Source organism: Anas acuta, chromosome 7 (assembly GCF_963932015.1).
Source record: "Anas acuta chromosome 7, bAnaAcu1.1, whole genome shotgun sequence".
Classification (NCBI taxonomy): Eukaryota; Metazoa; Chordata; class Aves; order Anseriformes; family Anatidae; genus Anas; species Anas acuta.
Genome location: NC_088985.1, coordinates 8,437,309 through 8,453,070, shown reverse-complemented (window position 1 = coordinate 8,453,070; position 15,762 = coordinate 8,437,309). Strand labels below are relative to the sequence as shown.

Sequence of the window (15,762 nt, the reverse complement as noted above, 5' to 3'; positions counted from 1 at the left end):
GTCTTGTTTCACAGCAGATAGTGAACTGTTTTATTCCCCAGAACTGTGAGTCCCTACAAAATGCATGGGTTTGAGTGAAACACATTACTTGATTTTCTTTTTTCCAATTCCCTTTAAAAGATTGTCTCATACTGTGTGTGCAGAAAGATGAAGGCCAAATACTGTTTCTTCCAGTGTGCTGTACTATGCCTAGCTCTGTTTTCTAATTGTAAGAAATAACATGCAATTTCATATTACATACTAATATTCTGTCTTCATTGTCTTGGCGATGAATTTATATTGGAGAAAATTTTCCTCAGGTAGATAGTGCAACATTAGATCATTTTTCCTTCCAATAGCATCTCTTTGACTGATGCTGTTAGTGAATGCATGTAAAGTGATGGCCTGAAGAGGGTAGAAATACAATGTACTTAGTTTAGTAGCAGTCATGAAATTCTGTAATCTTTCAGTGATTTGTCTGTCACATCTGGTTTGCTCATAAGAGTAGACAAGTAGGGAAAGAAAAAACATTTTGGATGAGCATTTGCTAATACAAACTTAGGGTGTGTATTTGAATGAGAGGTGAGCACCAGTTTTTTTAATAAAATCCATACTAAAATAGTAAAATATTGTTTCAATGTTATTGTTAAAGAATCATGCAGTGGAAAATGATTGGGATGCTAAGTTTTGTGTTTTTTTTTGTCATGTCATTTTACATGTATATAAGACAGTTGTGCTGCAACTATACATTCTATGTGCATGTCCCTTCAGAAGACTTCAGCCTTTGAGTTTGGTAGCAGAACCTTTTAAAATTATTTCAGCTATGGCGATTTGATCTAAAGCATAATTGCAAAAGAAGTATCAACTCCACACTGTATCAGTGCAAATTAAGAATTGCAATAGATGCTTGCTTCCCAGTCAGCTTCTATGGAGTCTTACCCTGGCACTCATACTGTCCTGATTAAACTGAATGAGTACCTCACTGACATTTTCAGTTGATCCTGTTCTGTATCTAAAATGTTCTTATTGATATAGAAGATTTGGGTTGTTTTGATTTTATAAAGAAAAAAAATAATTAACATTTGTATCTGAGAGGTTTTTTGTTTACTTTGTAGAGCTGAATAAAAACCGAAGAAAGCTGTTTGACCCAGCAAACATACGTGCCTCATTCCTCGAAGGTGGAGCGAGTGGAAGACTGCCACGTCAGTATCATTCGGACATTGCTAGTGTCAGCGGTCGCTGGTAGCAGTAAGTTGTGGCTCAAAAAGTCAACTGTAAAAATGGACATGGCAATCCTGTGGACAGCCTTCACTGCACACCACCCTCTGCACTTTGGGAGTCTGGGTATCAAGGACCAAAGCATTTTGTCTGCACAGTACTGTGCCAAAAAAGAGAAAACACATTTTCTGTCTTTCAAAACACCAAATGTGGGTTACGTTTTACTCATGTAGATTGGACAGATTTTGCAATAATAATAATATAGGGTTCTTTGTTTAGTATTTTATTACCTATAACTATAATGTATGCACTGAATTTTTACTTTGTTGAATGAAGGAAGAATGAAGAGCTGGGATGCCAGAGAGCATAGATGTTGGTTTTATCAAGATGGATTTTTCTGGTACTGCTTAAAATAATTATTGAGGTCTTTCTGCACTTTACATGTTCTGATTTCTTGTCCTGTGGAAATTTATTTCTTTCATTTCCATATTGATTTTTATATTGGCACTAATCAAATTTTTTTCAGATGTTCCTGCATTAAGTCACTTCTCACTCTAATGGTACTAGGAACTGGTTCTTATGCAGATTTCCCTTCTCTCTGTCTCCCCAGTAGCTACCTGAAGAGGTTGTTCCAAAATCCAACCACATGGTAGTGGACCAGTCCTATTATGCTCTCATGAAGCAGTCTAGTACTGCTTGCAATGAAATTTGCTAACTGTAACAGATGCAATGAAAGACCAAAATGGACCTTGCAATATTAACCCTTTGCGGTCATCATATTTAACTGCTGCCTTTATGCTAAAACTGTTTTTAATGGTTGTCTCAAAGCAAAGGGCTATTTTTAGTATCCTGCCACTAAAGGACACTTATTTATATCAGACTTTTATTTTTAGATCCTGTACACCTACGATATGTAACGTTAAACTGATCTACTGCAGATTTATGGTAGAGAATGAAAGGCATTCATCAAACTAGAGCTCTGGGCTGTCAGTTTGATTAAATACAACTAATCTAATTTGACAAGACGGCACTGTTGCCATTTAATAAATGACGCATATTACTTACGTGACTATGCATGCAGCAAATAAGTGACCAACATGAAATAGGTGTAATAGCATCTGTTTTGTTCAGTTTAGATGTGTAATGGTCAGCTGCAGAAGTGTTTAAAACTCTGGAGATGAACTATTTCTGAAACAAGTTATGTTCAACAGAGTCGATATTATAAGTGGCTAGAGCTAACTATTGCATTTATACTGTGAAAGTCCGAATAATTTGGCAATATTATTCCTCTGTCTTTACAGATGTCTTGTTATGGGTTTATGAAGGGTTCTCATATAATGAAGGAATTCATAAAGTGCCTCTTTCTGCAATGCAATATAAAATTTCCAAGCATTAATTTTTTTTGAAAAGCTTTCCCATAAGAAATGTTGTGAGTTACCTCTACTGTAATGTATTATTTATGTTCAGTGTACAAGCCTTTTGAGATGGACATAAACCACTGTCAAGTGCTCTTAACAGAAGGCATTAGAGTAACATTTACAGTAGTTGGTTTTTATGCAAAAGTGGGTGAGGAATAGTTTTGACACTTTCCATGGATAATTCTTTTAAGGTGAGAAAACCAAAATGAGGTCTAGAGAGATTTGCACACAAAACGGGAATTTAAAGAAGTTATTACTTGAGGGCATAGATGATCAAGCAATGATACAAAGCCTATTGTGGCTAACAAAAAAAAAAACAAAACTGCTCAGTACTGATTTCAGCCATATCTACTTAATGGTGTATAGCTGGGTGACTTCCACTGTAGATCAAGTAGCAGTTAGCTTCCTCTGGGTTTAAAATTGTACTTTGGATTAGAATGAATAGAACTGCATCTTGCATGCACACAGTTGTTCACATCAAAGCTACTGTGTTCAAATGCCATAGTTAAATATCCACTTATTTGTGAGGTATTTGTGTGTGTGTTTGTTACACAGGAAGGAGCAACTTCATGCGAACCCTTGTGGAAGCCACAATTTCTAATTCTAAAACTATTTACACTTATGCTTGCTTCTAAGCATGTGTATCAGTCCATGTCAATGGAGCTATCTACATGCTTACAAATGAGCTTTCATTTAAATGTTTGCGTTTTCAAGACCATTGTTTGAAAATCAAGTTGTTTTCAGTCATGTTGATTTTATAAGACCTTTTATTGAAATACTCAACAACACTTCGTACAGAAGTTTCTGCAACCCCTTCTTGCTTATCTTGCCTGAACCTAAAAGCATCAAAACTCTTTACACTCTTACATTTTTAGTCTTCCATAAGTGCACGCTATGTATCTAGACAGTACTATATTTGGAAACTGAAGTTATTACACTATTAAGTTGATATGGTCTTTTGCTGAGCAGTGCTTATTATCATCTACACCAAAGTGAAGAATTTCCCATTAACAACATTATTTTCAGTAGGGCTTCATACACAAAAAGAAAAAGAACACACTGGAAAAAGAATTTCTCACTTATTTTGATTCCACAAAGGGAATATGACAGTACAGCATACCGTATTGTTAGTGTTGTATTATGCACAAATATTTGACTTGCTACATAAAAATGTTAGTTTTAAATCTGTGCCTTAATAGTGACCAGTTATCTGTAAATATAGAGCAGATACAGATTGTATTTTTGTGGGTTGTGTCCTTTTAGTGATTTTATAAATAAAAGATGAAATTAAAACAGTAAAAATGGGAATTTTCAAAACTAATCAATGCTCCATAAAATAAATTTATATAACTCCCTTGTATTCTGATTGGTTAATGAAATACTTTTATTTAGACCCAATTCCAGGGATGCTTGCTTGTTAATAAAATATGAAAAGCAGTATTTCACATAATTGCAACATGTTTCTTTCACATGCTAATACTCTGTTCTACTGTTCTTTTTGTATCACATGCAATATGTTTGGCTTTTAAATGAGAACACTTCTTTGCTATACCTCATTAAAAAAAAAAATGCAAAAGGGATTAAACTTTCTCAGGTTCAATTCAGAGCAGGTGTTAATGGCTTGGCTTACGCGAGTTTTATTCTTTCATTTGGCCTTCCCATTTTAAGGACTGTTTGGTTTGTTTGTGTTCTTTTGTGGTAGTTGTTACACTGTCGCTTTCAGTGTAAAAGAACTCAATTCTTGAAAATCAATATTAATTTTTTTATTTGGGATACTGGCCCTGGAACCAGTTGAAATCTAGCAAGAGGAATAGCTTTCCTGCTGAGGTAATATGCAGGCAATGTTTCATCAATCTTGTTTGTTTGAAATGTAGTAAGATGCATTTAATGTTACTTAACTCACACAGTATGTCCAAGCACTTCATCATTCCAGTCTAATGTGTTTTCTTAGTTAATTATTTTGTACACACAGCTCTCCACTTACTCAAATTACAGTATTCCTGGATCACTGACCTCTTAAAAATGTTTTCTGCAACTCCCAGTACATATTCAGGAAAATGATGCAAATTGCACAGTGCTTCCGATGCCGGAGTGATAACTAACTACAGGGATCTGAAACAAGATGGTTTCATTTGCAGACTGTTTATTTGGGAATTGCTTCTAATGAAACTACTGTGTGGCTACAGTTAGCAGAATGGTAAAGGTGGTGTAAGAAAGAGGAGAAACAAGGACGGACCATCAGAGCTTTTCTTCATGCAGTGCAAGCAGTATTCCAGGCAGCTGGCATGGCAAGGCATGAATAGGATTGCTTCTTGACTGAAGAGGCTTTGCTGTCCAGATACTCATCACTTCTCTCTTCAACCAGTCAGAAAAGCAAAGCTAGTGATCTTCAATCTGAAGAGGAGGATGTACTGAGAAATGTTGGCTATACACAAAAGAAAATAGAAAGATATTCCAAGCTGTGTAAAAGTTAACAACAGGACATCTATCCTCACTGTTTGACCCAACTCCAAATCAACTGTTTGGTGGAGAGGACTGTTACCTTTACAAAGTCCTGGAAAAAATGGTTACAGAAGGTGTATTGAGTCCTGTTGCATGCTGACTGGGAAATGTGCAGTAGGCAAGGATATTCAGGAATGTGTGCTTTTACTATAAGTACAGTAAGTAAACCAGGAAGTATTTGTTTCCAGACATGTTTAGATACTGGTACAGCTACCTTGTCTCAGTGAAGAACCAATCACAGGCATCTGAGCAGAAGAAAGTTTTTTTTGTTTGTTTGTTTTTTTTACCTGAAGCTGCACAGTTCTTGATTATTTGAGAAAAAGGAAAAACAATTGGTCTTTTGGAAATATCTCTGATGTGCATGATTGCTGTCTACAATATTTTCCATAGCTTCTGTGAAGTAAGAGAACCCTACAGACATGTAGGCAGCTAGGGAAGGTGTCTGAATTGGTTGAAACGTAAATGACCTCTTATTCTGATATGGGGTTAATTGTAAATGCTTTTCATAAGCTAGTATTTCTTTACCTGCCATATAAGAGGTGGATGATAGCATTTAATGGAAAAAAAATCATATCATGTATTAATTTTGCAAGTTTAGAAAACAGGTAGGTTATTTCTTTTACTGTCTGTTCATTGACACCATTTTCTTCTATTTTATGATAGCTAGTTTGCTTATGAGTCTAATATTTTCATTATTGAAATATTTCATTGTTAAAGGTTCTTCAAGACAAGTACAAACAGAAGAATGGTCTTACGGACGTGCCAGTAACCAGTCAAGCAGTTGCTCCAACAAACAGCAAGATGAAACTAATAGCTACAACAAGGATATGAGAAACATGTTGATCAGATACAAAACCAGCAGGAAATCAATGTGCATAGCCTCTGAAAGCTGACCGAGGGAGGCTACTCCTGAGTAGCTAGAAAAGGTACCTACTTAAAACAGTTCATGCAGTATCTGGTATAGAAAAAAAAGTTTTCAGATGGATGCATCCCAAGAGTTCATAATGCAGGACCTTCTGAGCTGCAGGCACTTCACGTGTTTTCCTTTTCTGACAAACAGAGAGCCTGAAGGTACACACCCATTGCCCGACGTTATTTGTCACAAGTGGGAAGTGTTCACATTTGGCAAAAGTTGGGGTCTGGACTGCAGACTCGGGTCTAGCTTCCGGTGCTAATCCTCTTGAAGAACACATTTACCACTGCATTAAAGGTTGCTTGGGAATTTTGGAGTGGACTTAGCAATTCAGAAGTCAAATCAATTGCTGATAAAGTTGTAGATTGGTACTTATGTTTATTTCGTTTTTTTGTCCTCCTCTGGGTACAGCTCAAAGCAGTTTTAATTAACCCCAACTTAGTGAAGAATGAACATAAATCCATTAAAGAAATTTTCTGTTTAAAAAGTCATGATGCTGCTTGTATGAATGGGGCATAGCAGAAAATCCTGCTTACATGTGAGTACTAAGTACCCATGTGTGCTCCCCATCATCTGTATGTTGCAACATTAATGGATTTAACAGCTTTTGGAAGAATAAGTATTCCTTAATAAATATGTATTAATATTAATATTATATGTATTAATACTTATTAATAAATAAGTATTCCTTAATAAATGCCCAAGTTTAAATGAAGGTTTTTGTGGGTATTGCAGAAACAGACATTTATTTTCATGTTTCCTACTCCCATGGTCATTTTTCCTCTGTCTCATGTTATGTAACAGACTTTACTACTAATAATAATAATAAACTTGTGCTTTTGGCATAAACCTCCTTTATTTTTATCTTGGCTTAAGATATTACCTGGGACACTTCTGCATCTAAAAAATAAATCCCAAAAGTTGAAGTGGCTTTTTGAATATCATGATTTGCCATTGTACTAAGGAAAATTTGGGTTTATCTTTGTCTCCCGTCTCCTACAGACATACCAGCGTTTCTGTTTATAGTGCTTCTGGTTTTACTATTTTACATGATTTAGTAAAATCAAAAAAAGCAAATTTTAGAAGTCAAAGTGGAACAGTCATATTTGCCATTTGAATATTGACGCTGATATTAGGAGGAGTCGAGAGTTGTTAATTTTTTCCTCACCTTGAAGAAAATAAACTATTGAAGAACAGACTGAGATGTTAAACTATTTACTGTAATAAATTTCAGCAGCAAAGCAACAACAAGTAACTCATAAGTTTTCATCAAAAAGCAAGTTATGAGGAAAAATTTGTTTGCAAACTTTGTTTCTTAAATTACTCCAAAAAATACACTCAAATTTTTGGAATTTAATGTGTTTATATTTATGGTGTATTGTTTTGTTACTCCAGGTATCCTGTAGAATATCTTGCGTTATAATTATCAGAACTATTCTATGCATTTCATTTGACAATTGAATCAGAGTAAATCTTATTCATGCTGGGAAATTAAGATACTTGGTTACGAAGATTCAGAACCTTATATGCCAGTCAAAGCATCAATTGGTGTCAAGCTTCTCTGATCTTCCAAGGAGTAAGGTTTGGGCAATATTTGCTGTACTGAGAGATGCAGAGTGATTCCAGATGTTCGACCAAAACATGAAAAAAGATTAATACATTGTGATGGAAACTACAAAGCTTGTGCCAAAACTGTGTTGCAACTTAATGGAAACTAACAGATTTGGGGGTGGGGGGGGAGCATAGTATGAAAGAAAAAAAAAAGAACCAATTATGTAATGAAGTAAAAATTTGTCATTTCTATGACAATGGGTGATGAATGTTTTAAGAAATAAAGTCACCACTAGTATAATAACCCAGGGACCAGGAACTGATATGGATATTGTTTGTTTGTTTTTTTTTGCTCTGATAAAAATAACTTTGTCAGCCTTTGACAAGGAAGAGAGAAGATTTGAAGAGGCCTGAAATGGGCATGGCACAAATTTATGGTTCCTAAAACAAAAGCATCCCAAGGAAAACACAGTCTCAAGCTGTAAATCTTGCTGTATGTAATGTTAATGCACTACAAGAAACGAGATGATTCTGAGAATGAGTGCATTTCAAAGTAAATGAAGTTTAAAGTTCAGATTGAGCAGAACATTCACAATCTTTTCAACTAGCAGGACTCTTTTTCCACCGTGCAGTACAATGGTTTTTGGTTTCTCCAAGAATAAGCTTCTATTTTAATGCTTAAGCTCACGTCAGTGTGAAGTTGCTATTGCAGGTACCAGAAAGATCCTTACTCTGAAACAGCCTGGATGACAGTTCAGTATTAAAAATGTAGATTCTTTTCATACTGAAAAATATTTTCAGTGTAGGCCAGAGTCTAAAAATCAGTACAAAGATAACACAGTAAGTGACCCTAAACTGTTGAAAACTTGAATCTTGCTTGGAAGGTGGATTGGAGGCAATTAACTGACTAGTCTCTTTGGGCCAATAGATATTTTCGTTCGACTACATTAGAATTACCTTTTTCCCAGCAGTGTTTCTCCTTCCACCAAATGATGACACTAGCCAAGATGCTGGAATACTGAAGGCATTTATCATGTAAGAAGGCTTCTTCTGAGTGTGCCTCCAGCACTGGTTTATCTTCCATCTTCGCTAAAAGTAGTTACAGATGCTCCATTGTTGATTCAGTGCTTTTGTTTTTTTCCATCATACTTTTGGACTCCAAATGCTAGAAAGAGCTATATTTTAGAATTTTGCATGCAGTTTGATGAGCTTCTTGCTTGTACAAGCACAGCATTGACTTTTCCTATGAGTGATTAATGTGGAGAATATCCAGAACCGCTAGTGTGGATGAGAACTTGGAATGCTTTTTTTTTTTTTTTTTTTTTTAAGGGATTTGAACGTCAGGACTGTAGAGTGTGGAAATAACGCTTCTGGCACTGCTGGCTTTCTTGGCTGCTGGTCTTGTCTGCTCACCTCTCCTAGATCTTGGCTCTCCCATACTTGGCCCTAATTCTTGCTCTCTTCTGGTGAGCAGTAAAGTTTCAAGTGACTACTAGTGGGAGATTTAGAGACATTTCAAAGTTTCAGGCAGAATTGCATTTCCCTTGCTCTTTGTAGGGACTGCAGCACTCTACAGACAATGGCAGTGAAGGCACAGATGCTGGTAGTGATCACTGGGCATTGAAATGAAATTTGTAAGCACAACATAAACAGCACACTGATTACAAGACCAGTTGAGATGAGGCCATCATTTCTTCGTATGGGTGATTATGAATGAAGAATAAGTGAAGAAAGCATTTGTTTACTTCTTTGATTCTTTTTTTTATATGTTCATAAAAAGGAGCATCTGTCCTTTTGCATGATGTTTTTATTACAGTTTAAAAATGATTATGCAGAGTGACTCCACAGGGCATCTCCTGTAACCACCACTAACTGCACAATTATACATAGAAGGATTCTTTAAAAGCCACCCACTTCCTCTTTAATTGTTGGAGTACAATGGCATGTTTCTTCCTAGCTTCCCATCTGTCTGTAATATCACTACTAAGACCAATGTGTCCATGTTCTTCAGTTGCATATTAATATGGGGTTATTCTTTCTTGGAGCTGCTGTGAAGACAGTATAATGAAACCCCAAAACCAGGATTGCATATGGTCTCATTTCTAGTGAATCGTCTTGCTGCATAAATGTGTCAGAAGATAATGTCTTTGGACTCAACAGGTGTATTGGTCTGCTGGCAACTGTAAAACCCAATATTTTCAAGTCATCTCTCTGCTGACATCATTCTGTGATGAATTTGTAAGCTTCGAGACTGTTTGTGTCTGCTCCTCAAATCATTTTTTGTGTTTTTTTTGTTTATATTATCTGGGGCAAAACAGGCATTAAATCACGTACTGTATGAAGACACTTTTTTAAAAATCTCCACTATAATTGAGTACAATTGGAGGCATTGTACCCTTGGTCTATGTTGGGTGTAAGTGAAACTTCCTGTGCGTTTCAGGGTCTGTACATATGCATAAAAACCCAGAATGCTGTGACAGAATCACCGAGCCTGTTCCTTTCACCTCCATTCCCAAAAGCAGTCACAGTTCAGTGTTTCATCTTAAAGCATTTTTATCTACTTGAAATTTTCCAAGCTCACAAAACTTGGCAGCAGACAAACGAAGATATTTGTGACTCCTGAAGGAAAATCATTTTCCAATAAACATTCCAGTATATTTTCATGCTACTCAACATGAGGGGTGTGTGGAAACCTCAAAAAGATGGCGAAAGCTTTTTTGCGTGACCTCCAACTCTTCACGTCAGATTTTCCCTTTGCTTGAAGCAAGTGAAAATCACGTTGTTTTGTTCAAGCACAGAAGTGTGTAATAGAGCAATGCTTCCTTCCCTCTACCCATGCTGTGATCTTACACCTGCCTTTTTTTTTTTTTTTTTTTAAGCCAAATTCAGGCTTCTACCCTTGATGATACATTGTATCACCCCCTTAAGGTGCGGACTTTCCCACTTTTTCCCCTCACTCCCTGCCATGTGCTGTTTTTGCCTGTTCTGCAATTCATTTCCCCAGGGGTGCCACCAGACACCTGAGTGCCTCAGCTGTGCCCTCAGGGCGTGGCTGCCAGAACTTTCTGGAACGTTCCAGAAGTGGCGGGATCAGGCGTACGGGGGGGCGGCCCCGCCCTCTCCTCACAGAGCGCCTCAGGCCCTCAGCCAGCACCAGGGCGCTCAGGATGGGCCCCAAATTTCCCCCCAGCCCCACTGTGCTCCTTGCCCCCTCCATGCAAGGCGTGTTCGGGAGCAGCTCCAGCCAGCTCAGCCCCGCGTGGTGACCCCCAGCCGCTGCTTCGCCATTTGGACCGAAAGGAGATGGCGCCCACAGGCTGCCGAGCTGAGGCTGGCCGTGGCCATGCTGTGTAGCACACAGGTAAGGATTTCTCAGCTGTGGGGAGCAATTTGGGGTGCAAAAAAGCCTTTCTGTGTCATGAGGTACACCTGGAGGGGCTGCTGATGGATGGTGCTCCAGGTGGGGAGGGTTGGTGGGGAGGGATGGGGCATTCAGTGCTGTGCTGGGGGGCTGTGAGGGGAAGCACCTGCTTTTATCACCTCACCTGCTGCTGAAGGAGGAGTGCCGGTCTTGGTGAGCAGAGGCAGGAGGAGCAGCATCCAGGAGCACCATTCTAAGGTAAGTCCTCTTAAAAATCCTGTGAAAGAAATTGTCTGGAAAGTTGTTGGTGGCCCAGCTGCATCTGGGCACACGATCCCTTTCTTTGCTCTCCCTTGCACATACAATGGGGCCCTGCACAGAGCTGGGGCTCTCTCTGTGGAGGCAAGGCATTGTCCGTGTGCTGGGTGGTCCCTAAAGCCTTCGAGGTCTGGCTGTGCAGCTGGGTGTCGATGCCTGGATTTCGGCCATGGAAGGACTGTAGAGGATGTTTTATTCTCCGAATACTTGATTTTTAAGTTGTTTTAAAATGTTGCGTTGTAGCCAGGGGTATTTGAAATTGCATATTTAGTCTCACTGAGGCCTGGTTTGCCAGGTGCAGGCGTAAGCAGTTACGTGAAGTGGAAGAGAAGCAGCCACAGGGAAAGGAAGTTCTCTGTGTGGCTGTCCCCATGTTTGGGGCGCTGTGCAAGCAGGGATGGTGTGTTTCTGTGTGCGATACTGCATGATTTTAAGCTGCCTTCCAGTGTGATAAGCTCTGTGATGAATTCAGGGCTTGGCTGTGTGAGAGAATCACGTATTATTCACGCAGGTTGTGAGTCGTGAAAATCAGTTTTAAAAAACAAGGAGTACAAAAGCTTGTTGTAAGAAGTAGCTTTGGTGTAGACTGTTAAATATGCTTGGTTATTAAATATCTATGCAATCTGACCTTACATCTTAATACCTCGGTCTGTGCCTACTTGTTATGTCTGTGCAAATACAAGAGCAATCAAAAAGCAGTTGTGATTCAAATTAGCAGTATTTTTAAACATATGATAAAGGAATTGCTTTCAATTTCAAGTCTCTGATACTTTTGCAAAGGATAGGAGTAAAGGCACTAGCAGCAGATGGCAAAAAACTTGCAGCAACAGGCAGTGTGACATCTAAGTAGAGCTTTCCCAATGCCCCTGCTGTGGCAGCAGATGGAGAGATTGGCAAGTAGGGAGGATGTTACTTCCATGGCGTGCACTGCTCCGAGAGACGGGCTTCGCTGGGGTGAGCCGGGTTGGCAGAACAGAGCACGCTGCGGCAGCCAGGGCCGAGGGGAGAGTAACAAATGCTGAGAAGGGGATTCCAAAGGCACCACAAAAATGTAGCAAAACTTCTAATAGCGTTTTGAGGTTTTCATTGCTTTTGACCTTCTCTGACTCTTTTTACAGGGCAAAATATCAGTCCTGTGGCTTTCCATCAACCCGTGTGCGCACACACACACAAAGGCATTTCAGCATTCTGTAAACCTCTGCAAAACATCCAGAAGCTTCAAAATCTTTCTGTGCCCTGTTGTTTCTGGGACAAATCAAACTTAAATATCTGAGCATATCATTCAGATAATTGCTGTCATCTATACCTGCTAGCAAAAACGTTAAAATAATGTTTAATTGTGCTAGAAAAAGAAGCCATTTTTCTTCTGCTACAACTTTGATTTCATCAGAACTGGTAGAAAATGATTTTTTAATGAAATCTTCTAGGTTGGTTCGTTTACATCATGCCTAATATACCCCCTCCTGTTTTCTTGCAATTCACTTAACCCATCCAAAATAATAAAACTTTACTATCTCTTCACAACTTTATAAGTGATCTCTGTAGTTCTGACATTTGGAATTGTGATTCCAACAGTCAGATTAGTATGTGGAAATGTCAGCTTTTTGGCCCTGTGGTGACTAGCTAATTATTATTAAGGGTTTTGGAATGATACCCTTAACTGCTAAGAAGTGCAAATTAAAAGATTCCCAAATGAATTAGTTATAAACATTGAGGATTTTTTTTAAGAGTTGATGATTGATTGCATTGCTGAACAACGAATATGTTTTAATAGAAACAGTATTTTCTTCTCTGCTTTGCAAGCTTTACTGTCTGCTTGGAAATAAAGTGTTCTTTCAGGTAGTTATAGGGCTGGCACATCTGATGTGAATCCCCTATAACACCTGTAGAAAAGTGTGCTGGGACTTCATAACCTGTTTGGTGCAGTGAGAAAAGGTGTGCTTCTGCTGTGCAGTGATAAGGGTATAGGGGATGTTAACGATTTTCTGGTGTCGATGAGGAGCACAAGGACAGCTGCAGCTCACATGTGGGTCATAAGCAATGAAGGAAACTTCTGTGTGAGTCTCACTGATCAAAGATTTTTTTTTTTTCCTTTGCATGTAAAGCTGTAGTGTGTCAAAGCTGCTCTTGGTGAGTTCATACAATACACTTGTAGCTTGCTGAAACTCTGTCTGAGGACAGTGACCTGTGAGTTGTGGTTTAAAATCTGCTGCTGAGCTTTGAGGTGCCCAGAGGCACTGTCTGGACTCGTCAGGAATCGTGAAGCAGCTGTATTTCATAAGAGTCTGGAAGCTGGCCGGGTAATAGCCTCACAAAACAACATTGTTCTGGCTCAAACGATGAACTTCATTAGATCAGTATAGCCACGCATATTAAAGAATTTCAAACAAGCTTTTACGAGATTACATAAAAATATCACATGTTTAGAGGTTTTATAACTAGTGAAGTCTGAGAAAATTACCTACTGCTTATTAAACTTTCTTCCATCCTCAGAGTTCCATAGTCAACAACACTGGAGTACTTTGGCTATTGCTGTCTTACATTTTAACTGAAGAAAATAAGTTAAACATTTTGGTAGTTTAGACATTTCAATAACAAATAACTATTTTATATGGTTTGTGGAATTGCAGCAACTTCTGCTTCAATGTTTTTCTTTGGTCATATGGTTCATGTAATTTCAGGAAGAAAGGTGAAAGACTTGAGATGTGGTTAGGGGAGTCAGTGATTGTTTTATTTCTGTGATTGACCTATTCTAAATAAATTTAGGTATTGGGAAGTTGTTTTTTAGGAAAATAGCGAGTTGGCATTGAATCAAATGCAGTGCAGTAAGTAGAAGTTTTAGTGCAAGCAACAGGAGATGCACTTAAGGTAGATTACGAGTTTGGCCAAAGCTGATCGTCAGAGTTAAGATAAGCATGTGTGGGTTTTTTGTTTGTTTTTACCACATAGAAGTTTAGTTTTTGGCTTTGCATGTACATGTGATTGTGGGATTTTAATGCAGATTTCTACAACATGCTACTTATTTATTAAAATTAGATTAGCTAATGGTTGATCTTTAGAGGTCTTAAAGTTGTAGAGGATAAGATCTTTGTGGTAATAAATGAAAAACATCTATTGTGCTCCCCAGGCAATGGAAAAAGGAGTAAAGCTTTTATAACTGCAGTGTGCTGCACAAGTACTTCATTTGCATGCAAAGTACTTAAAATAGATAAGACAACTTTGTAAGCCCTGTTTGGTGGAAGCAGGTGGTGGTATACCTGGGAACAGCCATGGTGGGGTAGGTCAAGATCCATGTGGTCCAGAAATGCATTGTCAAGAGTCAAGAATATTCCCTAGAATTTCCTTTTGGACTCTAGCAGATAACTCAGAGGCTTCCAGACAACTGGATCAGTTTCTATTTTGATGGTTATGTTGAGAAGATGGGGGAAAAAGAGGTCCACAATTTAATTATTTAAATGTCTTTTTTCAAGATGCATCTGAGGATTGTGCCTGGGGCAGCCTGGCCCTTTCTGGGGGATCTGTTCCTCTCTGCCTGATTTATGGGCAGGGCAAACTTCCTTTGCTGACACAAACTTAACCAAGCTTCGTTAGACAAACTTGGGAATTCTTTTTTTTTTTTTTTTTTTTTTTTTTGTCTTTTTTGTTATCTAAAAGTGTTGACATCATTTTTTGATCTTCCCTAAGATTCCCTGAATAAAATACATGGATGAATGTGGGGTGTGGGAGAGACATGTCCACATGTTACTGTTTGTCCACAGAGTGAGAAAGGGGTGAAACAAACTCTTCAGTGGCTCAGGCCAGGCTTGTTCCTTGCTGATCCAGGTTGCAACACTTGCCCCGTGAGTGATGCCCTTGTGATACAATGCTGGGAAAATGTTCTTTTTTTTTTTTTTTCTTAGAAGAAAAATGTTGTTTTTATTATTCAAGTCTACGAGTTTGCTTTCAAGTTCTTCATGAAATCTCCAGAGCTTCCCCTTCCCAACCAATGCAGCCCATGATTTGCAGCTGACCTCTTTGGGGTGAAGTCATCAGGAGAAAGTTCTTGTTTTCCTGTATCTGTTTTCCAACACAGCCCTGTTGCTTTATTAATTTTACCGGCGTAGACATGTGTTTTAAGTCTGACTTGCATTACATTAGGAAATCCTCCCACAGCACAGACCTCTCTAAACATTGTTTGTTGACTTACGGGAACAAGATCGTTCCCATTGCACGCTGGCCTTCAGAAACAGACTGATGTTTGTGTGCAGCAGCCACATGCACCAGGAGGCGGGGCAGCTCAGCCCCCTTCCTGTTTGCAGAGCTGAGGGAAAAAGAACAACAAAATAGAAATGCTATTGTCTGAGAAAGGCCTTTCTGCATTGAAATGCACATCAAGGCTGCTTTTCTTTAAAAAAATAAAGAAGGACGTGATTGCAGGCAGGAGGCTCCTGCACGCCAGTGTGGAGGAGGTAGACGATACATCTATGTCTGTCAGCCTGCCCAAAAGAAGCGGGCAGGAGTGT

General features: G+C 38.6%; 2 protein-coding genes across 3 annotated transcripts in view; both read left to right on the top strand.

Annotated features, from left to right (window-relative positions):
* BICC1 (BicC family RNA binding protein 1) overlaps positions 1–4,055 on the top strand; it is a 102,795-nt gene extending 98,740 nt beyond the window's left edge. For both annotated transcript variants that reach the window (XM_068688741.1, XM_068688740.1), the window contains one exon: positions 1,095–4,055. In XM_068688741.1, the coding sequence (XP_068544842.1) occupies positions 1,095–1,225 (131 nt within the window). In that variant the 3' untranslated portion in view covers positions 1,226–4,055. The remainder of the gene's footprint in view (positions 1–1,094) is intronic.
* A 7,000-nt stretch (positions 4,056–11,055) lies between these two features.
* PHYHIPL (phytanoyl-CoA 2-hydroxylase interacting protein like) overlaps positions 11,056–15,762 on the top strand; it is a 126,040-nt gene continuing 121,333 nt past the window's right edge. The window contains exon 1 of the mRNA XM_068688774.1: positions 11,056–11,200. The gene's annotated coding sequence lies outside the window, so the exon portion shown is untranslated. The remainder of the gene's footprint in view (positions 11,201–15,762) is intronic.